Source organism: Leptinotarsa decemlineata, unplaced genomic scaffold, assembly GCF_025532065.1.
Source record: "Leptinotarsa decemlineata unplaced genomic scaffold, Ldec_3_MD MMD2_tig00026340_RagTag_RagTag, whole genome shotgun sequence".
In the NCBI taxonomy this organism is placed as follows: domain Eukaryota; kingdom Metazoa; phylum Arthropoda; class Insecta; order Coleoptera; family Chrysomelidae; genus Leptinotarsa; species Leptinotarsa decemlineata.
Window position 1 is genome coordinate 2,225,234 of NW_027412694.1, and position 24,565 is coordinate 2,249,798.

Below are 24,565 nucleotides of genomic sequence, written 5' to 3' on the forward strand. Positions count from 1 at the left end.
TGAGCATGGTTATATATCTACAATCAATAAACCGACAAGGGTCCAATCCAACAGTAGCACTTGTATAGATCACATATTTCTGAAATCTAGTGTTGACATTCAAGACCAAATAATACCAATAATCCTAGAAACATCAATAACAGACCACTATACAACTATTCTTCAAATTATGTTAGAAAATGAAACTCGTAATAACAACAAACAAACTAAAATTATCAAGTACATTAATGAAAAAAAACTCAACGATACGTTCAAAAGTATAAACTGGGACCCGGTATTCTCTTCTAATAATGCAGATTCTGCGACAAATATATTTATTGATATTATTTCTGAATCGGTGAAAGCATGTACTGAGGAAAAAAAATTCAATAGGAGACGTGAAAAAATTGCACCTTGGGTTACTGATGGTTTATTGAACTCTATAAACAAAAAAAATAAAATGAAAAAAGCTCTCCTAAGACAACCTGATGATATTGAACTCAGAATTGAATTTAAAATGTATAGAAATAAACTAAACACTATCATAAAAAAAACTAAATCAAAATATTATAAAGATCGAATAGAACAAAACAATCATAATACAAAAAAAATATGGGAAGTAGTACAAGAAATTAGTAAAACTGAAAAAACCCACAAATATATTGACTCCGTTTTTGACGAAAGTGGACGAGTGTTGACAGACAGAAGAGATAGAGCCAACGAATTCAATTCCACAATTTCAGGTATGGGTAGGAAAATGGCCAACAGAATCAAAAAAGATCCAAATTTTGTCTTAAGACGAATAACTATGTCCAACTCGTTAGTCTTCACTCCGGTAGACTCAGCTGAACTCCAGATCATAATAGAACTGAAAAATAAAAAGGCAGTTGGTACTGACAATCTCAGAGCTGAAACAATTAAAATTATATGTTATCATATTATTGACCCTTTGAAGCATATTGTAAACAAATGCATTGAACAAGGTACATTCCCGTCAGCATTTAAGAATTCAGTAGTAATTCCCGTACATAAAAAAGGAGATACTCAAGAAATAAGTAATTATCGTACCATATCTTTAATAACCCATCTTTCGAAAATATTTGAAAAAATAATTAAAAACAGATTAGTCTCTTTCCTCAACAAATATAAAATCTTATCAGAACATCAATTTGGCTTCAGACAGAAGACATCTACTGAAAACGCAATAATTGCTTTAACAACAAAAATAACAGAAGCCCTCAATGAGAGTAGCCCTTGTCTGTGTATATTTGTAGACTTGTCAAAAGCTTTCGACACTGTTATTCACCGTCTCCTCCTGCAGTCACTGGAAGATATTGGTGTCAGAGGAATCTGTTTGCAGCTCTTTAAGAGCTATCTAAATAATAGAACTCAGTCAGTAAATGTTGATGGTGTACTCAGTGACGTAACGCCGATTGACTATGGAGTACCGCAAGGTACAGTCCTAGGGCCTATTCTATTTAATATATATATATATATATATATATATATATATATATATATATATATATATATATATATATATATATCAATGGATTGTTCTCATTGAGATGCTCCGGGGATATAATTGGATTTGCTGACGACACAGCTATATTTTATAAATCTGATAAGTGGGAGAATCTCAAACTTGAAACTGAACACGATTTCGAAATTATAAAAAAATGGTTCGAGCACAAACTACTTACAATCAACACAGACAAGACTCATTACTTACCGTTTAGCTGCAGCTCACCTGGACTTCCCGATTTCCAAAAATTGAAAATAGAAAGCACCACTGAAAAATTTGTCATACTACCTGTATAAAAAATTAAATACTTGGGAATCGTCATTGACTATCGCTTAAAATGGGATCTTCACATAGCATACGTATTAAAGAAACTAAGAACCATTCTATTCAAATTCAGAAAACTCAAAGAAAACATACCTGTGGGCCTGATGAAAATGTTATACCATGCATTAGTAGAAAGCCATCTACGCTACGGGATTCTAGCATGGGGTGGAGCTTTGATGACGCACATAAACCAATTAGAAGTGATACAGAGGAGATTCATAAGGCTGATATACTCTAAAAACCTCAGATATCCTTCTGACAAACTTTATTCTGAATCACAGATCTTAGACCTGAGGCAGTTATACTTCTTCATCACAAGTATCAAATATCATACTTCAAAACACTCCAACCAACTCCCTGTTCATAACTATAACACACGAATCAAAAACTATTACAAACTTCCTTCTATGACTAAAACAACAACACAAAGATCGTTTTCTTACCTTGCACCAAAATGCTATAATCACATTCCGGAAGAGATTAAATCTCTGAAGAGCACTAATATGTTCAAAAAACGACTGAAATGCTTCATAAATAGCAACCCGAGAAATGTGATAAGCGAATTGTTAGATAAATAATGCTCACAAGTTATTTATTCATTTTATTCGTTTATTTATCTATATATTCTGGATTTATTTATGTATTGTGTATTTATTCATGTATTGTGTATTTATTCATGTTTTTACGATACTCGTGTATTTATCTATGTATTGTATATTTATTCATTCATTTATTCATGTTATACTAGGCGATATCACGCACAAGAAACATTTTTTTCGAAAATGTTTCTTTTGTGATGCCTTTGTTTGTTCAACCCTATTTTTTTTATAATATTCGGATTCAATATTTTTCGACTTGCATTATTTTCCCGAACGTTTGATACTTCAACAACCGTTGAAACTTTGAAATATTTCGTACTTTGAAATTTCTTAGGACATGGAAATATTTTTCGACTTGTATTATTTTCCAGAATTTTGATACTTTAACAATTGATGATACTTTGAAATATTTTGGCACTTTGAAATTTCTTAGGACTTGGAAATATTTTTCGATTTGTATTGTTTTCCCGAGTTTTGATACTTTAACAATTGTTGATATTTTAAAATAGTTCGGTACTTTGAAATGTATTCGAAGTTTGGTACTTTAGTAATGTACATACTTAGGAACATTGTGTTGCATTTGGGGACTAGGTCGCGAATTTAAATGATTCAACAACCATTGATACATTGAGGTAGTTCGTATTTCGAGAATTCTTTGGACTTGCAGTTATTTTTTTTTTGTATTACGGTTGAAATAAGATTGATACTGAATTGGGCGTTACACACGACGCAGGTCAGGTAAATTTGAGGTGATATTTTGGTTTTAACCTTGAATGACCTTCATTCACTTCTCATATTTCCGACAAGATAACTTGGACCTCGAATGAACTTGAGCCACTTATTTGGCTTTCTTGGAGTTTTGAACCTACAAGACACAAGGTGACTTTGAGGTAGTATTTCGTGTTTAACCTTGAACGACCTTTAACCGATAATGTCAAACGACGCAAGCAAAGTGACTTCAAGGTAGTGTTATGAGTTTGACATTGAATGACCCTCATTGATTCTCGCGGCAATTTTGAAGATTCAAGGATTCGACATTGAACGACCTTAAGCTGCATATAGCGAAGGGCTTTCGGGACGTGTTTCCAGTTTGACTTTGAATGACCTTCTGCAATTTCATATGCATTTGCTGAAGTGAGTCACGGCGCAGGCAAACTCTTGTAGCTTCGAATTTCAAACCATTCTTCGATTTCAAAAAGCGATTTTCCAACTTTCGGAGACACATAAAACCAAGAAATAGGCGGCGGATTATGAAATGAGAATGTATTTATCTGATTTTGCTGAATTGAGAAAGCGTGAATCAATGTAGGTCATTCAATGTCAAACCCAAAACATTACCTCAAAGTCACCTTGTCTGCGTTGTGTGACGTAGGTCGGGATCGTTCGAGGATGCACTCAAAACACTTCCTCAAAGTAACCTTGGGTTCGTTGTGTCCTGTATGTTCAAGATTCCGCATAACTGGTTCAAATTCATTTGAGGTCAAAATAATCTAGTCGAAAATATGGGGAGTGAATGAAGATCATTTAAGGTTGAACCCAACACCAGAGGGTCACCTTGCCTGCGTCGCCGTGTGACGTAAGTCATGGCTGTGACGTAGGTCAAGGTCGTTCAAAGTCGATTTCAAAACACTTCTCCAAAATCATTGCTGCTTCATGTATGTAGAGGAAATCATTATGTATGAGAGAAATCAGCATGAATCAAATCCTGAAATAATCAGATACCTTTCACACACATGAGTGGAAAGGCATCATACATTTACTTTAAAATTGTGTTGGTATGTGTAGAAAGGATGATTGAAATTTGGAAGGTCACACTCAAGACCATGTTTCGTCACGTGTGATGGATGGGTGTGATTAGATCTGTCCCAAACATACAAATTATGACTTGCATCGATTCACTATTTCCTTCTTTTTTATTTTTGAATTTCAAATGTTCATGTTTTTCCGAATGAACTCACAACAGCAAAGCAGACTTTGGATAACTATAAGAAAAGTGTGTTGTGATTGTCATTGCTTGGTTGTTATGACTTTGGAAAATATTGAAAGTTATGTGTGAATGCACGACCCTGAAGAAAGAATTGCATAAACGAAATAACCCACGAGAGGAGAAATTTTAGTGGACCGTAGGTACACAAATATTCATGTTCGATGAACATTTGTGTATGGAAATGCCGAGTGAAGTTACCGCAGCCCCCGCTAGCGACAACTTCTTCAACTACGAAGCATGAGTGCCTCGAATCGACTACACTTGTTAAAGTGTCGAAAGCAGCACTGCAATATATCCTTGCACCGATGTCCTCGTTTCACTGAATGTATCAACCATCTGCACAAGTCTTATAAAAACACACCTCCCAGTCTTACTTAGACTCCAAAGGCGGAATATCGAAGTCAAACTCAATTTTTGAGGTCAAACTAAATTTTAAATGTCTGAAGGCATAATTCCAATGTCAAACGTAATTTTTAAGATCGCAACTCAAGGGCGCGTGACGCCATTAAAGTCAATTCAAAGTTACATGGCACTCAAGGTCCCGTGACATCATTCAAGTCATGTTGCATCATTCAAAGTCATTATTAAGAGATTCTAAAATGGCATTAAACAACTACTCAAATGTTTTTTGTTCCAGTGACTAAAATTTTCTGCTCAATATCATTTTCATTTTCATTGTATTGTGCGATCACTTTCCTCTTTTTTTACAGCGCTTTAAAGTCTTCATTATTCGTCAGTGACCAAGGGGTAATTTCCCTGAGATGTGTATGCTCATTGAGAGGTTGCGATAGGTATTCATTCAAGGTTCGTACTTGAACTTCGTACTTTAACCATACTTCAACTCTGAACTTGCTATAATCAAACTTTCTGAAATCCAGGATCAATTTATATATTGGAATTGTGTTGGTAGCTAGTGCAGCAGTAATTATATCATAACCAGGATATATTATTCAAGGGTTCAACTATGTCTCTCTCCCTCTCTCTCTCTTAATGTTTTTAGCTTTGGCCTCCATTGAGGTGAAACTCTTTTCCTAAAATTCATGGGAAAAAAGATTTCGGTTTTCTACTTCTCTATCTTTATTGAAAAAAAAATATTGTGTGACAATCTTGTAAATGATATCTGAATCAATTCCATTACAAATGTTTGGAGTACAAACTGAATAAAAAAAGTGCTAATTGTATATTTAAATGTTCAAATAACATTAGTTGTTTCGAAATTCTTCTTGAAGTTGTTTCGAGATGGCCTTTTCTTCCAGTTTTTATCTGAAAGTTACTTTTTGCATAATCTACAGATCTCGGTAAGAAGTTAATTTTGAAGTAGATTTCTTTTTTTTCCTTTGGAAGATTTCCTCATTTTCTGCATGAATATGGAGTGGCCAATGAAGAAAATCAAACACCAATTTTCTTAAAAAAATGTATTTTCTTGATTGTCTTCATGAAAGTAAATACAATTCATTTGTTCATTTGGAAGTGGTTGAAAATGTTTCATTTAGAATTTCATTAGTTTGGAATTCGTTTGTTGAATATGATTCCACTATGATTCGAAATCTATAGAAGAACAAACAGAATTAGAATGAATGGCTAAAATATAAATTATAATAAGCAATGAAACTCGAAATGAAAGAACAATGAAACGAATTAAATAATCAAGATACAAAATGAAAATGACTACAGATAAAAAAAAAAAACCAATCGAAACAGGGGACTTACAAAAATTATATAGATAGCACATAATACTGCTTTCAAAGCAGACACAATCCAGAAGTTGTTCAGAAAACAAAGCTCAAATTCACCTAAAGATCAATATACTCCCGTATCAAACAATCAGAAATCAAAAAATGTTTGACTCGAATATATTTTGGTGAAAACAGAGAACTTTGTGGGATTTTTTAGAAAAAACAACGTGGAAGTAGCATTCAGGCCACATAAAAGGTTATCTAATATCCTTTTTAATGCCAAACATAAAGTGGACTCAAGAGAGAAATCTGAAGTTTATAACCTCAAGGGTCGGGAATGTAATAGTGTTTATGTGAGAAAATGTGGGCGAAATTCCTCAAAACGACGTTTTTACCATTTCTTGAAATGTAATCACAAGTTTCCGAATCTAGACGACGTCGATATATATATATATATATATATATATATATATATATATATATATATATATATATATATATATATATATCGACGTCGTCACGACGAAAGGGCGTAATCGCCAAAATTTGAAAAAACTGTTTTTCATCGCGATGTATTGCTCGAAAATTCGTACCGCGAGTCATTTGGCTTTGACTTTCCTAAGCGACAAAAATGTTCCAGTAAAAAATCGACTCGGTCGGTAGTAACTGACTAGTTCCCATGCTGTGAGGTTGTGGGACAACACTCACAGCATGGGACACAACACTCAAAAAATAGGGGTAAACCGCGGACACGTGTTTCTGGCTATTGGCCTCATCAGCGCGGTGCAGACAAGTGTAAAGATGGGCAACACTTGTTTGCCGAAAGCAGGAAACAACACATACGCCAATAGCCAGAAACACGTGTCCGCGGTTTGCCCCTATTTTTTGAGTGTTGTGTCCACGAATTATTTCGTTCTATATATATATATATATATATATATATATATATATATATATATATATATATATATATATATATATATGGGCGTTGGTCCACCCAGCACTTCCCGAATATATTTAGGTATATACTTTTCGGAATACACTTCAGTGGTATGATTTTATTAATAGGCCCATCAGAGGGGTAGTTTTTTTCTGAAAATAAAAATTTTACATATCCTTTAAACCTTTGTCAGCCACATCTGTTGGTCAGCCCATAGTTATACAAATCGCTATATGAAGAGCATCGGTCAGCCCTACAATGCTGCCACATCGAAGGGCTGACCAGGAACGCGATCCATTTCAATGTATCATTGGATTTCATCGTGAGGGTATCAAGTGTTTTTAAAATCCTGGCAAATCCAGTTTTTCAGAGGTAAACTATGTGTTAGTTTACCGGAAAAAATATATTAGGAAAAGAAAAAGATGCCGTTACTATTGACTATTTATGTTTCATATAGTTTCTGTATTATGTATGATTGATTACTTGTTTATTTTGTGGTAATTCATGATCACTTTAATGAAATGAATAAAAACACTTTTGTCTAAGTACCACTAGTTGATTTTATGTATACGACCAGTTTCGGGTTTGACCCCGCATTATTAAGTATTTTTTCAATACTTCAAATCAAATCAAAAATCTTTATTTCCGTAGACCTAGGAACGGCATGGAAAAAGTCACATAACTCAGTACAATTACAATGAGGTCACAATCATAAAACAACATAATTATATGATATATTACATAACATTCAGACTATAAAAGGGGTACAAAAATTTAAATTTAAAATTCCAAATCAGACTGAAAAAATTCATCAAGCGAATAAAATACCTTCTCACATAATACTTTCCGAACTTTTTGTTTAGAGAGCTTTACACTAGTTATTTTTTAATGGATATTGGGAGCTTGTTGTACAGTGTTTTTGACATGATATGAGGTCCATTAGTCACCTTGGCTAACTTATGACTAGGAATTAAAATGTTATAGTTTTTTCTCAGGGTGAAGCCCGAAAGAAGACATGTATCATCTCTGTTCTAAAACTTGGAGCAATTTGATTTAACGTAGATTACGCAAAATATACATGCAAGTAACAGTTAATATATTCAACTTTGCAAATAGTGGTTTACAGGAATCGAGTTTTTTTTTAAAACAAATTGTTCTAATATTTTTTTTTCTGGAAAATTAATAAGACACTGATTCTATTGCAGTTGCCAAAACAAATAATACAGTAATTGAGGGCAGAGTAAATATATGCATAATAGTAACTTTTAAGAATTTCAATAGACACAAAATTACGCAGATTCCATATAACGAAACAATGTGTCGCTAATTTCTTCAGTATGAAATCAATATGATGATTCCAATTGAGTTGGGAATCAATAAAAACTCCTGAAAATTTTTTATAGTTTACCTGTTCAATATTTTTAATCTCAGACCTAACCAATACACTACAATCAGTTTCCTGAATTGTAAAGAAAATGGTATTGGTTTTAAGATTATTTAGAATCAAGCCATTCTTAGAACAATAATTTTGCATGTTGAATACAGCATCATTTGCTCTTACTGACAATGTTTCACATTCCGAACCATTGACAGTAAAAGATGTGTCATCAGCAAATTGTATAGAGCACTGTGGATGATTAATTTTTGAAAGGTCATTAACAAATAAAATAAATAGTGTAGGCCCCAAAACACTACCTTGGGGCACACCTGTAACAACGTTTCGAAATTCAGAGAAAAATGACCCAGTCTGAAGCCTGTGTACGACCAGTTGAATAGGTTTCAATCCATTTCAGACTTGGACCACGAACGCCCATGCCAAACAGTTCATCAAGAAGAAGACCATGATGACTGATATCAAACGCTCGTATCAAGTCGAAAAGAACACTAAGTGATTTTTCATCGTTGTCGAAGTTTGATAATACATGATTATGTAGAGAAAGGATGGCATCCTGGGTTGACAAGCCCACTTGAAACCCATATTGGTTGTCAGATACGATATTATATTTATTTAAAAAGGACACAAGTTTTGATATGATTCTTCAAATATTTTCGAAAATAGAGATAGTAAAGCAATACCTCTGTAGTTCGACATTACATGCTTATCGCTTTTTTTATAGACTGGGACGACCATTGCTTGCTTAAGTCGGGAAGGAAAAATACCTTCAGAGAAAGATAAATTAATTAGATGAATCAGAGGTTCCATTATTTTCAAAGCAGCCTTCATCAAAACATTGCCTGGCAATTCATCAACCCCACTGGAATTTTTCGAACATGCGAATTTAATTATTTCCACGAGTTCAGTTTCATCTATTGGATAGAGGAAAAGACTCTCAGTTTTTACACAACGATTTTCAATGCCACCAGGTGCAGTATTTTTTACTAATGACTCAACTGAATCGACAAAATAACTACTAAATGCTTGAGATATACCGGGACCATCGTCAACAAGTACACCATCGTCAATGTCTTAGATGAATCGTTTATAATAGTATTTTTCCTGATGATAGACCAGGCAGCTTCAGATTTATGTTGAGCCTTGAGGAATTGATTATTAAAGTATTGACTTCTTGAGAGCACAATTTTTTGTCTATGATTTTTTAAGAGTTGCTTATATTGACCCAATAAATGTACATTGGTTTGGCTCTTGTTCAAATTATAAATATCTCTGAGTAATATACCTTCTTCAACGATATCCTTAGTAATCCATGGTTTGTATCTACTTGAATTTTGATTTTGTTTAATTTTTTGAAACTGTTTAGGAAAGAATATATCAAAAGCTTGAAGAAAAACATCATGAAAACGGGAAAATTTAGTATCGAAGTCAAATTCAGTGAAGTATAGAAAATTGCACTTTTCATCCGATAAGAAATTTATGAAATGGAGGATATTATGATCATCAAAATTTCTCTTCAAAAAATAATGGTATATATCAGCGGTGACGAAATTAATAGGTAAGGTAATACTTGGTAATGGGGTCAAACCCGAAAACGGTCATATAAATAAAATCAAATTAGACAAAAGTGTTTTTATTCATTTCATTAAAGTTTCAGTATTCCTACGAAATCTGCAATTGTTTGACACGCGTTAACTATTTTGGCGCGAAACTCTTTGAGAACCATTACGATCTTTGCAATGGTCCTAATGCTATTTTGTTAATTGGCTTGCCAATATTTTGGTATACTTAGAGAATAATTAGAGAATATATAGGTATATGACGATTACAAATAAATATAGAATCTACTTAATTTTAAGTAATTCACTGTTTTCCAATTCCTAACTCAAATGAAATATTATTTTCCTGTGTTTTCATTTTTAGTTCGAATGGATGTTCCAAATTTGGTATATCGATTTGATGTGAATGTGTATAGAAAGTAGCAAGTATTAGAATAAATATGATACTTCACGGAAGCTCATCATTTTTTTTTTATCAAATAGACGTTACAGTTTGTCTGGACTGTTGTATTAAATATTCATTATGCATGTATTCCTTCAAGCATTACGATATCCATTTATCACTAGTGAATAATGAAATCATTACAGAAAAGCAAGTAGGCAAGTTCGTTGAATATGTCAATTCCATCCACCCGTCAATAAAATTTACCACTGAGAGGAAGGTAAATAATTCATTGAATTACCTTGACTCAACAAAAAATAACAATGAACATGAATTTGCAATTTTCCACAAACCATCTTACACGAACATTATCATACATAATTCCTCTATGCACTCTTACCAGCATAAAGTTGCTGCATTCAATAATATTCTTCATAGACTATTGAATGATTTCCAGAGAGAGCTGAGTTTGATTAAACAAATCAAACAAAAACTACAAAAGCAAGCCATGGACCATGGACCATCAAACAAATCAAACAAAAACTACAAAAGCAAGTCATGGACCATATCTACCCAAATTCAAGATGCGATAATGTCAGTTATGAGACATTGTCATTTTTGGCTGAACCAACCAATACTATTTTTTTGAAGAAAGACTGTGACTGCGTAAACTTAGCTCACAGAAATAGTAATAGTCCGAATAATAGTGTAAGTGCATTTATTAAAAACAATAAAGACAAAACTTCGGTATCGGATAGATCAGGAGTATATCAGCTGAGTTTTGGCTCTTGCCAATAACTGTATAATGGCCAAACAGGGAGATTATTTTCCAAAGAATTGAAAGCTTAGATGTAATTTTGTGAATAGAAAGACCAATTTCACATTTGCAAACCACCTTTTAGCAGAAGTACATGAGTTCAGCCATGAATATGACATGTTATATTTAGAAGAGAAGAGTTTGAAATTTAATCTTCTAAAATGTTAAGCAATCAATAGATTCAAGAATTCGGGTAACTAACTAAATGATCAATTAGAATTGAATAACCGTTACTGAATATTTTTCAAATGTGGGGACTGGGACATAAGCTCAGGTCATTTAATCCATTACAAACTTAAGTACTTGAAATGTAGGTACTTTAAATTTTAAAATTAGGTATACCAAGCATTAAATTTGTAAAATATAGTAGATAAAGATAAGCCCGAAGAAGCCATTGTATGGCGAAACACGTGTCGCGTTTTTATAAAACTGTTTAGTGGAACATTTTTGGCTGTGAGTTTTAGAAAGTATTTTGAAGTGTTTTGTGTGAGAAACTTTGCCAAAAATCCGACAGATATAATTCAACGCGACAAAAGTTGTTTTCTGTTAGGAACTTGACAATAGAAATAATTGTTGTATACGTTTTTGTGAGAGATTGTATCAATTAATCTAAAAAGTCGTTCACTTATACTTCAAGGTCCTTCTTCACAGTAAATTAGAAATCAACCCTGAAAAATCATCGTTGAATTCCTGATAAAATTTCTTATCCAATAGATGGCATATATGGAGTTATTTTGTTTGATATTTTGAAGAGGAGTGTGTACGAATCTTAGCGATACCTTATATTATTTCACAAAAATTAGGTGTTTCGGGAAATTTACATTACTGTCTTCTTTATGGAGATATTGAACGTGGTTCCTTTTGAAAAAAATTCCCTAAATGCAATCAATTATTTATATTTTGAGCTGTTTTGGAATCATCCGTATCTCTGAGTATAGGTTGGAAATGAGTCAAATCACTTTTCAGTATCGTCCTTCCATTTTTTATTTTTATCATTCATTTTTGGATCCATTTTCAACCCGTTTGATATCTTGATAGAGTTTTTCAACACACTGATCTCATTTCAGATCATCAGACACGCACAGTTTTGAAAACAATAAAACCTTCTCAAAAACAAACTTGGTCTAAGGAGCAAAACGAAATATAGTCAAAAATTTTTTCGCTCCGAAAAAAAAAGAAGTGCTAGAATTGAATTAGTTCTTGTTTGTATCTAAAATATAAGGAAAAGAAATATTCATCATTATTAAAAAATAGAAACTGGGCTGCAATCAAAGAATACGTTTACTGTTGTTATAGAAAGAAGAAATGATATTAATAATTTTCATTTGATATTTTTTTACCCATGTTGTAGTTTCATTTCATTAGAAATTATGTTATTTTTTCATACTACGTGTTTATTAGTTTACCGAACAATTTTTGTCAGCAGTTCTCAAATTGAAGAATAATACTCCATTCAAATAAATGTTTATTCAACCTGATCAAATTTTTTCTGTGCTGAAATATTCCAAGTGTTTTTTATTTTGATTGAAATGTCTGCTGTAGGTTAAAATCGATGATGATATGACGTATTCATCGTCATGAACAGTCAACATAATAAAAAAACATTGGTTCAATCTCCACTTCATTATGTTCAACCTGAACAACATCATACCTCCAAAAACTGAAAGGGAGTTTTCGAAAAAACTATTGCTTAGAAAAAGACAATTGAAACTTATTACTAATATCTGTTTCACAAATTATATCTTACCTTATGCTAGTCACTCAGAATTTCGTTTCGTCATAAAAAACATACTTAGTGCGATTTTTACCTAATTTTTGAACTAAATTATATATCGGAAATCCGTTGTGCTGCTGCGGATTTTTATATAGAATTTATTGAAACTGTAGACATTCTGGATATTCACTATTCATTTCTCAATAAATTCATTACCAGATCATTCATCACATTTTAGATTTTTCGTTTGTGAAAAAAATGTCATTTTTCATCTACTCATTTCTACTCAGTCACACTTCGATTATTTTTGTGCAGTCAGGTTTTCAAATCTACAATTTCAAAGTTAAATCCGAAGTTTCCTGCTTAATGTCTAAAATTGATTTACACAACGCGATTTCTGTTAAGGCGTCCATGCCAAATAATTAGAATTTGAAAATCTACATTTGAAAATACAAACAGGAAACGGTTTTAAAATATGTCTGTCGCACCCAGACGAACGACAACCCTCAGAAGTAGAAACTTGTACCAGCTATAAATTAACGAGGTTTTATAATTTAACGTGTGATTCCGAAGACTATATTGATATTTTCAACTTATAACATATTAAAATTTTTGTATCTAAGATAGCGCAGAAGTTAAAATTGCTTCGACAAGCTGAATGGAATAACGCACTGTTAATAATTATATTATTATTATCCTAACTGGAACAGAAACAGTACATTTCCGTACTCGACACCGTTATCCGAAAAAGCTGATATATATATATATATATATATATATATATATATATATATATATATATATATATATATATATATATATATATATATATATATATATATATATATATATATATATATATGATGAGCTGTTTTCTCGGGTTTCGCTCCGTGTTCTGTGTATTTTCTCCCCATAAGGATTATTTTCTAGTTGAAAAAACCAGACATCACCAGAAGATGGCAAATGAGACTTTGCCGAAACGTTGTGAAAATAATCCTTATGGGGAGAAAATACACAGAACACGGAGCGAAACCCGAGAAAACAGCTCATCATACTTTATCCGTGAGAATCTTCGAGTTAACATATATATATATATATATATATATATATATATATATATATATATATATATATATATATATATATATTGACAGATAAATACTTTTTGATCATTCCCATAATGATTTCATTTTGAGATATATATATATATATATATATATATATATATATATATATATATATATATATATATATATATATATATATATATATATTGACAGATAAATACTTTTTGATCATTCCCATATTGATTTCATTTTGAGAGCCACCGGTAGACAGCTGTTTCAGCCTATTGGGCATCGTCAGTACCGGGCAGGCGGTCCTCGATCGAAAAAAAAATGAGAAAAACCAAGAAAGTACTTGATGAAAATAGCTGCGTAAACGCAAGCGAAACATAAGTGGAACCACCTATTGGTATGACACTCAAGTCAACTTACCGAGTTTTTATGTCAGTGTTGGTGATTTGACCAATCAACCGACAACTGCGGTAGCAGAAATTTGGGAAGCTAACCTGAAATGCCATCGGAAAACGAATCCACATGTTTCTAGAAATGATATAAAATCTAGAAAGGTTAATGCAGTGAAGCGGCTGGAATTCAAATCCATGAAAATCAAAAAATGAATAGTTAAGTACTTTTTGATCATTTCCATATTGATTTCAATTTGAGAGCCACCGGTAGACAGCTGTTTCAGCCTATTGCGCATCGTCAGTACCGGGCAGGCGGTCCTCGATTGAAGACAAAATGAGAGAAACCAAGAAAGTACTTGATAGAAATAGCTGCGTAAACGCAAGGGAAACATAAGTGGAAACACCTATTGGTGTGACACCCAAGTCAACAAGACAATGTCACAATTGGGGCTGATCCACCTCCAGTTTCTATACTTTTCTATTCTCCACCATACATAAGTGATATGACATCCAAGTTATGCAGAATTTTCAAAGATTCAAATGTAAAAATAACTTTTAGAACCATACTCACAATTAATAAATTATTTTCAAAATCAAAGATAAAACTCCTAATAACTTTCAATCTCAATTAATCTATTCCATTCCATGTTTAGATTGTGGTAGGGAATATATTGGTCAAACGTCAAGATTACTCAAAGACAGAAATAGCTCACATGAAAGTGGTAGTAGATTACATTCTGAGAGATGTGCTCTCAGTAATCATGTTTCCAAAGAAGGTCATAAAATGGACTATAATTCAACAATCATGTTATCAACTGAAAGAAACACATCTAAAAGATTGTTTTTGGAAATGTCATTTATATCACAATCGAATGACTGCCTTAACAAAAGATCAGACATTGATTCCCTCAGTGAAATCTATGCCTTTTTATTAGATTTTTACAAAAATCTACATGTTTTCAAACCAAGAATAATTTTGGTTTTCCATCAATTCAATTCATTTCTAAATATTTCTTTTTAACAAACTTCCAACCTCCCTATGGCGGGGCTTCACCTTTATTCACCAACACCTCTTCACTTGTTTTCCTCAAGACTAATGAGGGTGTTGTCAATTAATTAAAATATTTGATTTTTGGGTTTTCTCATTGAGTTACTTACAGAACAGCAGATATCTCTAGTCACACTTGCACCAGAATAGTTCTCTTTTGTTCCATAGTTTTATCACCGACAAACAAACACACTTTTTCAAACTGAATTACATGACAGATGTCATTGTTAATTGTTTTTGGCTTTCTCTTTGTTCTCCAACCACATGGCTTTTACCGGTAAACCATAATTTTAAAACAAATAACGATTCAGCATCAGTTCAGCATCGGCAGTCAAACTGTCTACAGGTGTTCGGGCTAGATAAAAAATTTGCGATTTGTGAAATCCGAGAGTGACATTGAATCAGAATTGTGCTTCAAATATAAACATTCGTGAGAGTGCCATATATAATAAATTGTGTTTTATAATATCATAAAAACATAGATTAGTATCAAGGTAAGTTAGAATGGAAGAAGCAACGGGCGGCACTGGGCCGTCTGATGAAGTGCAAAAAACACTAACAGGAGATACAGAAAAAAGAAGTCCAAATATGATCGACCTAGACAACAGATATAGAACAGGAGATAAAGGTCCGTATTACGTATTTGTTGAGCATAAGAATAAAAATATCGGAAGATTGTTTCCCATAAAAGTAGGTCATTTTTTGATGGTTCATAACCAATTTAAGAATAACGTACTCGATATCAAATCAGTAGGAGTTAATAGGGTTAAAGTTATTTTCTCATCCATTGAGGCAGCCAATGGTCTTATAAATCATGAAACTATCACAAAAAACGATCTGATTGCATACATACCCAAATTCTACACCCAGAAAAAGGGGATCATTAGAATGGTGGACACCTTTTTCTCTGAAAAGTACCTCGAGGAAGCAATTATTTCTTCCAAACAAGTTATGGGAGTCCATAGAATGAAACGAAAAATTGTAGATAAGGATGGCAAAGAGGTTTATGTTGATCGACAAATGATAATAGTATCCTTCTTGGGAAGTGAACTACCTCCGAATGTACAAATCAATCTAGTAAATTTTGTGGTTGAACCATACATTCATCCAGTAGTTCAATGTTTCAAATGTCTGAGATACGGACACACGAACAGACAATGTAAATCCAAACAACAACGCTGCCGTAATTGCTCTAAAACTCACTCAGAAGATGAGCAATGCCAGGAAGAATCATACTGTATATATTGTAAAAGTAATGATCACACTTCCATATCTAAAAAGTGTCCTCATTTTTCTCGGCAAAAAGAAATTAAAAAAATAATGGCCCAAGAGTCTTCTTCATTCAAAGAAGCTGAGTTATTATTCGAAAACCCTTCATATAGTAAGGTTGTTACTAATAATAGATTTTCGATTTTAAATAATCTACAAAATTTTCCCAATTTGCTCCCCACTCAATTAGAGTCATCACAAGTCAACTTCGTTCACAAACCGGTACGTAGACCATCTTTCACTACAATAAATAATCCAAAAAAACGGAAACAAAACACTCCTCCTTTATCACCTACGCCACCCCTCAATAAAAACCCCCAACTATCTCAATCAAAACCAATAATACCAAACCCATACAGAGATGAATTCATGCAATATAAAGAAAAACTTGTAACAAAAATAACTTACTTCATTAATGGGATATTTAAAAAAAGTACAGTTGAAGTTAATAATATTGAAGAACGCACAGAGCAATTTGTCAGAGATAATATAACTGAAATATTCAATACAGAAAATAGTACAGATATAATAACCTTAAGTGATAATGAATCCACGTATTAACAAAAAAATTCAAATATTACAATGGAATTGTCGATCTTTTAATAAAAATAGGGCAAACTTGCAGAATTATTTAAATACATCACCAACTGACATAATCATTTTGTCAGAAACATGGAAAAAGCCGACTCAAAACTTAATAATGAAGGGATACAATACAGTTCACATAGACCGTCCAGATGGAACAGGTGGCGTAGCTATCCTGATTTCCAAGAAAAATATATTTCGGAATATTACATTGAAAAAAAACTATCATAAATACATTGAAATCTGTGCGGTATATATAGAGCAGATCAACCTCTCTGTTTTGTCAATTTATAAACCACCAAATGCACGTGTCAAAAGAAAAGACTGGGAAAATATTTTTTCTCAATTTCAAAGTCCAGTTTTATTTTGTGGGGATTTCAACTGTCATGCAACACTATGGGGTTCAAATAATGATACGGTTAGTGGTAGGGAATTGGTCGAAGCAATCGATAACTATAACTTGGTCGTGCTCAATGATGGAACACCTACAAGAGTGACTAGGCCGAATCAATGTCCTTCTGCCGTTGACTTAAGCATTGCATCTGTTAACCTAATCAGTAAATGTGACTGGCAAGTACTATCTGATACTTGGGGATCTGATCACTACCCAATCTTGATCAATTTTGAAGTTGATATTCTGCCTGGCAAAATCAACCCTACAACAAAATGGAACGAAAAATCCGCCAACTGGGAGAGGTTTCAGTCATTATTAGCAAACTTTGATTTTGAAACAACAAAAATCAATGCAGGAACAAAAGATAAATGTTCTTGTTTTCTGGAAACTATTACGGAAGCAGCATCTCGGTCAATGACCGAGAAATTGCCCTTCCAACCTTCCTTCTCTCGACCATTATGGTGGGATGAAGAATGTACTCAAATCACTAAACAACGAAAAGAAAAATTATCAAATTACAGAACTCTGTCAAATTATGATAATTATCTGGAGTATAAAAATATTGAGGCTAAGACTAAGTTGTTATTTAAAAAAAAGTCATTAGATTGTTGGGTCACATTCATTAATAGGTTGAATAAAAACACTAGCCCCACTAAAATATGGCAATTCATGAAAAAAATATCGAACAAAAATTATCAGATTGGTAGGACAACATTGCATCCGGAATTGATCGATAAACTTTTGGATAATCTTGCCCCAAGTTTTGCTATAAACACTCCTATCAGAATAAATAAGCAAAATAGCAATTCCGCACATGAGGAATTTTATGAAAACTTTACAATAGAAGAAATGGAGAATGTCATTAAATTAACTAATAGTTCATCGCCAGGCATCGACAGTGTCACTTACAGGATGATTGGTTTACTCCCTCTGAATGCGAAGCAATATTTATTAGAAATTTTTAATGACTGGTGGTTGAAAGGTGAATTTTCAAATAATTTAAAAAAAATTATTATAACTTTTATTGCAAAACCAGGGAAGGATAAAACTCTACCCTCCTCATATAGACCTATTGCCCTCATGTCATGCCTAACAAAGGTTTTTGAAAGGATGTTAAAATTAAGATTGGAATTACATGTGGAAAAAAAAAATCTATTTCCAGTTACTCAGTTCGGTTTTCGAAGAGGTTTGGGCACAATTGATGCCTTAGCACATATAGTTACTGATATCCAAAACAATTTTTCTGATAATACGATATTAGCCTGCTTTTTCTTGGACCTGAAAGGGGCATATGATTCTGTGGACTTGAATATTCTCGAGGAGAAATTGAATCACTTTGGTATCGATATAAAGGCTGCCTGCAGGATTACCGAACTATATCGTGAGAGACAAGTTTTTGTGAGAGATTCTCATAACAACTTGCATGGACCTAGATTTGTTTCTCAAGGATTACCACAGGGATCAGTGATGAGCCCCATTTTATTCAATGTGTATACAGCTGAATTGCACAACATGTTTGATAACTCAATCAAAGTCATACAGTATGCAGATGATTTCTGTATATACACGGTTCGTAAGTCGTACGGTGAATGTGTATCGGACCTAGAATGCATAATGTACTGCTTAAAGAATTGGCTCACACAACATGGTTTTACACTTTCCGCCGAAAAATCATGCATCACATTTTTCTCAAGACTTCGCCTCTCTACTCCAAATACGATAAGATTATGTGGTATCAATATACCAGTTAAGCACGAGCATAAGTATCTAGGTATGGTTTTGGACAGAAAACTTACCTGGACGTCTCATATTAAGCATGTGCAAAAAAAATGTGAAAAAGGCATGAATATGTTAAGATGTGTAGCAAACACTAAGCAAGGTTCAGATCCAAAAATAGCATTGATGTTTTATAGAGCCTATATACGCTCTATCGTCGACTATGGATGTGTGTTGTATGGTTCATCATCTTCCACGAATTTAACCTCAATAGATAGAATTCAATATAGAGCAATTAGAATAAGTATAGGAGCAATTAGATCTTCTCCATGTCCTGCAATTCTGGCGGAGGCACAAGAGCCACCTCTATATATAAGAAGACAATTCTTGGCATGCAAGATGTTAGTGAAAAAAATGAGATTCTCATCAGATGGGTTCACAGACAAGATCCGTAGTCTATCTGTAGAGAATTTAACAAATTACTACTGGAGAATAAAAAATAGTCCACCTCTTGCAGAGGCCTTTATAGAGATGAAGTCAATCGGAGCCTTGCCAAAAACCGATAAGTTTCCTATTTATCATCTTAACTTACAAGAAATAGTGCTCAAGCCCATTGTCATAATTCCTCAATATTCTGAAACTCCTAGATTAAATAATAACCTCATCAAAACCTTGCTGAGTGGCTATAAGCCTAATGTAGAAATTATATATACTGATGGCTCCAAGACTGAGCTAGGTACTGGATGTGCGTTTTACGTTTCATCCACCAAAATGGCTCACAAAGTCCGAATATCTAATGATGCATCTATTTATACAGCTGAGATTTACGCGATAGAGAGGGCATTACTATGGATAACGAGCAACAGGGTGAGCGAATCAATTATCTTGTCAGATTCCAAATCGGCACTAGATTCTATCAGTCATCCAATCATGAAAAAATATGACAATGTATTGCTTTGCAACATCAGAAGACACATACATACTATCATTTCTTCTTCAGGTAGAGTTAGATTCGTTTGGGTGAAAGGTCATGCGGGAATACTGGGCAATGAGTTGGTCGATCGCGCAGCTAAAGAAGCTACCCAATTAAGTGAAAAAGAAAATATATATACCTCTCTAGACCTAATAGCTAAGTTAAAAAAAATTCATAAGGACAAATGGCGAGATAATTGGCATAACTATACTATCAAATCTAATAATCCTTATACTCTGATTCATCCCATTCTTCCCATGTCAATTCCACATATTGAATTATATACAGTACCAAGGTTTTATGCCGTCACAATAACACGGCTCAAACTCAATCACGGAAGTTTTCCAGCACATTTATTTAGAATAGGCGCACACAACACTAGGTTATGTACATGTGATGATAACTCTGTAGCGGATTTGAACCATTTATTTTTTGCATGTAAAAACCATGTTCAAGAAACACAAAACCTACTGTCCACACTTACATCCCTCAATATCCAACTCCCGGTAAACATTACAAGCCTTCTAGCAAGGGAAAACAAGTTGATCTGTGATGCATTGATTAGGTTTGTGGTAAAAAGTAAAATAATTATATGACTGACTACATATATCCAACACTCTGTGGCAAAAGGATAATTCCAATGCCAATTCTCCCATACACACACACACAACGATTTTTTAGTCAATTTTAATTCAATATTCTTCTTTGTATCCAATGAGGAGTCAACCTCTTTCAATGTAATGACTTGTTTTGTATTGACATGTTTCAATTGTTTAAATATAACATTCTTTTCGACACGGCCAACCTCACTAACAGTAAGTTGTGACCTTTTATATTAATTTTCATATTGTATCACCATCATACAAACTTTGTAGCTTTTCTTTGAGGATGAAAACAAATTTTATCGAAATATTGGAATCACTTGTGTTGTACCAGTACACTTCCGGTCTGCTGATCACCCAAAGATATTTTTCAAGTTTTGTTCTTAACTAGTCAGCAAAGACTGTCCTTCAACTATTACTAAACTATTGAATCAATAAGCGTCTTTCTACATTCCGGAAATGATGAAATTCAGTTTGCTATACGGAAAAATGTTGTTTTTAACGTTTTCAATATTCCAGCAGATTTTCGTTGATAGGTCTAAAAGAAATGATTTGATTGTCATTCAGATGACGAACATATATAAAAAAACTATTAATCATTTTGAAAAATGAGAAATGAAACTTTCTATGTTTTCTCACCACTTGTATTTTTGATTATATTTATTATATTCAATTGAAAGTGTTCTTATAGAACTAAACTGCAGTAACGTTAGGTACGAATACAAGTGTTAAAAAAATATATAAAGTTTCATTTTTCATTCCTCCTACAACGTCGTAACGGCTACATCCATCAATTTAATAAATATTATTTCTAAAATATGAAATCCAAAATCATACTTGCCTTTCATATTCAGCAATTCAAATTAATGAGAATCGCAAAATTGAAACAAACGCGGGTAAAACAGAATTCAAATCAAATGACAAGACCCTTGCGACACACGTGATGAAGAAAGGTTGCATTTGTGTTGATTTTGTGAATACAAAATGAATCATTTTGAAAGTAAATGTTGTGTTTTTTTTTTGTGTTGTCTTCAGGTAGATAGATAATGTTTCCCTCATTATTCCATAATTGAAATTGATAGTTGTGAACATACTCATGTTTGATTCAGTTTATTGAAAGTTATTATCATTAGTTTCAAGCATAACTGAGTTTTGTTCTGCTACCCATTAGTTCCTTATAAAAAAAAGATATTCAGTTGTAATGAAGAATATGAAGGTTACAAAAGCGACATGTAATATAATTGCTGAGGTGTTAGAAATACAAGTTTAGATTTATTAGACGAAAAAACTTCATAGGAATCATCCAGGGAGGATTATCAGAAATGAAACTTTCGAAAACATTAATTCAAATTGAATATAATTATTATAATAACGAAAGTTTTATGACTATTACGCTCAAGAAGACTGATCAGTTTATCACACCCAATCACTCTCACCCAAGAATCGGGAACCTTGATCATACTCGTGAACTGTAAAATAAATAATGAATTCAACATATTCTGTCTCGCATAGAGAATATTTAATGTGGCATTCTGGAATAAATTTGGATATCGAATAAGTTCAACTTCTCGTGTGATTGTAAATATAATGTATTATTTATAATTTCGAAAATTACTGTTCCTGACCTGATCCTGAATAAGTATATGAACATTCTCAAATATCTTGCAATGCAGTAAATAATAACAAACAGTAACAATCGTACGGCGCCGCGATACTGTTGTTATTTCGATAAATGAAAAGTGATACTAAGTTTCACATCAAAACCGTACCTTCTATAAAACCATTTTTATCCATTGATTCCCAGTAAATATATAAACAAACAATCTTCACCTTGAAATCTTACTAAGAGGTCTCCGAATTGCGCTATGAATGTATCAACGAAGGAAACATCTGAACCCGTTCGACGCACAACACAAACTGGAATACCACTGTGGATATGGAATTGAGATAACAAATTTTTACGATTTCGAGTATCTGTGACATTTATTTATCATTAGTTGAAACTATTGGTTGTGGAGTTGACAGAAAATCGTTACGGGGAAGGTATTCTCGAAAAGTACATGCGACTTTAACATACTTCTCATTGTAATTCGGTTCGTTTATTTTTAGACGCTGATCATTCGCCAAGACAGGTCTCGCATAGTGGAAATCGTTTCAGTTTTCTGTACAGTTTTCAGACAGTCATCACCCGAAGACGATTGTGGATATTAACAATCGAAATGTCATGAAGTAACTTGACTTGTCATCTTTTGATTTTTAGTTCATTTAAATTTTTAAAATCCTTGCTTAATTTTTATTGTATTGTAATTTCACTTCGTGTTTTTTTGCTTAATATAATTGTTATGTTCAGCTATTAATTTTAATTTTTAATTCAATTTGTTCTTTCAGGGATTCCAAATCATATTAGACAATGGAAGTCTGAACAAATGAAATTCACTATGAAACATTGTCAACCACCTTCAAACAAGCGTTGAACTAGTACTAGCGCGGTAACGACTTTTTGTTACTGAATCCAATTTTTTTGTTTTAGAAAATATGTAATTTTCATAGTTCTCCGCCGACTTGGGGCAATTATTTGTCTCATATTCAATCATGTTTGAAGGTGATTGACAATGTTTCGTGATGAATTTCACTAGTTCGGACTTCCATTGTCTACTATATAAAATGATTTGAAATCCCTGAAACAAGTAAAAAAGAATAATAAAAAAAGAATAGTTGAAAATAACAATTATACTAAGCAACAATAAACCTGAAATGCAATGATAGTGAAACAACCTACAAGCAAAAACATAACAATTGAACAAATAAAAATTAAAGGAATCCAAAAAGAAAACAATAAAAATAAAAAGTGTAGAGATTCCAAGTCACGTTAGTTCACGACGTTTTGATTGTTGGTATCTACAATCGTCTTCGGGTGATGACTGGACTGATTCCTCCGAGAGATGACTATTTTATAGGTCGTTGAAATACTTTCACTTTCTCTACTTTCCATTTTCCGCTTCACTGATTCCGTGAGAGATGACCGATTTGGCGGGAGTTGGTCATTTTCCGTTTGATGATGGGTTTCCATATGTTTCGTATATCTACGCTGGCCTGGCTGAATACGTTCTTGGACAACATGTATGCGGCTTCCTTAAATTTTCTCCTGAACCAATGTTCCTCTCTGTGCAAGATCTCAGCTTGGGACCACTCGATGTTGTGTTGATGGGTCCAAACATGGTCTGCTATTCCTGATTTGCTGGTTTCTCCTCGCTGTGTGTGCTTCTTGTGCTCGGCAATGCGAACATTCAATGGCCTCTTAGTTTCACCATCTCTCGGAGGAATCAGTCCAGTCATCACCCGAAGACGATTGTAGATACCAACAATCGAAACGTCGTGAACTAACGTGACTTGGAATCTCTACACTTTTTATTTTTATTGTTTTCTTTTTGCATTCCTTTAATTTTTATTTGTTCAATTGTTATGTTTTTGCTTGTAGGTTGTTTCACTATCATTGCATTTCAGGTTTATTGTTGCTTAATATAATTGTTATTTTCAACTATTCTTTTTTATTTATTCTTTTTAACTCGTTTCAGGGATTTCAAATCTTTTTATATAGTAGACAATGGAAGTCCG

The 24,565-nt window shown here is 33.1% G+C and overlaps 1 protein-coding gene across 5 annotated transcripts in view; it reads right to left on the reverse strand.

Annotated features, from left to right (window-relative positions):
- The window catches only part of LOC111509639 (electroneutral sodium bicarbonate exchanger 1-like), a 146,756-nt gene extending 123,838 nt beyond the window's left edge, over positions 1-22,918 (reverse strand). For 2 of the 5 annotated variants that reach the window (XM_074183508.1, XM_074183509.1), the window contains exon 1: positions 22,720-22,872. Coding sequence is in view for 1 of the 5 variants with exons in the window: in XM_074183507.1 (XP_074039608.1) it covers positions 22,720-22,744 (25 nt within the window). In the remaining 4 variants the exon portion in view is untranslated. Of the gene's footprint in view, positions 1-22,719 lie in introns of all 5 variants that reach the window. The other 3 variants (XM_074183505.1, XM_074183507.1, XM_074183504.1) reach the window with 3 other exon arrangements.
- Between the last annotated feature and the right edge of the window lie 1,647 nt (positions 22,919-24,565).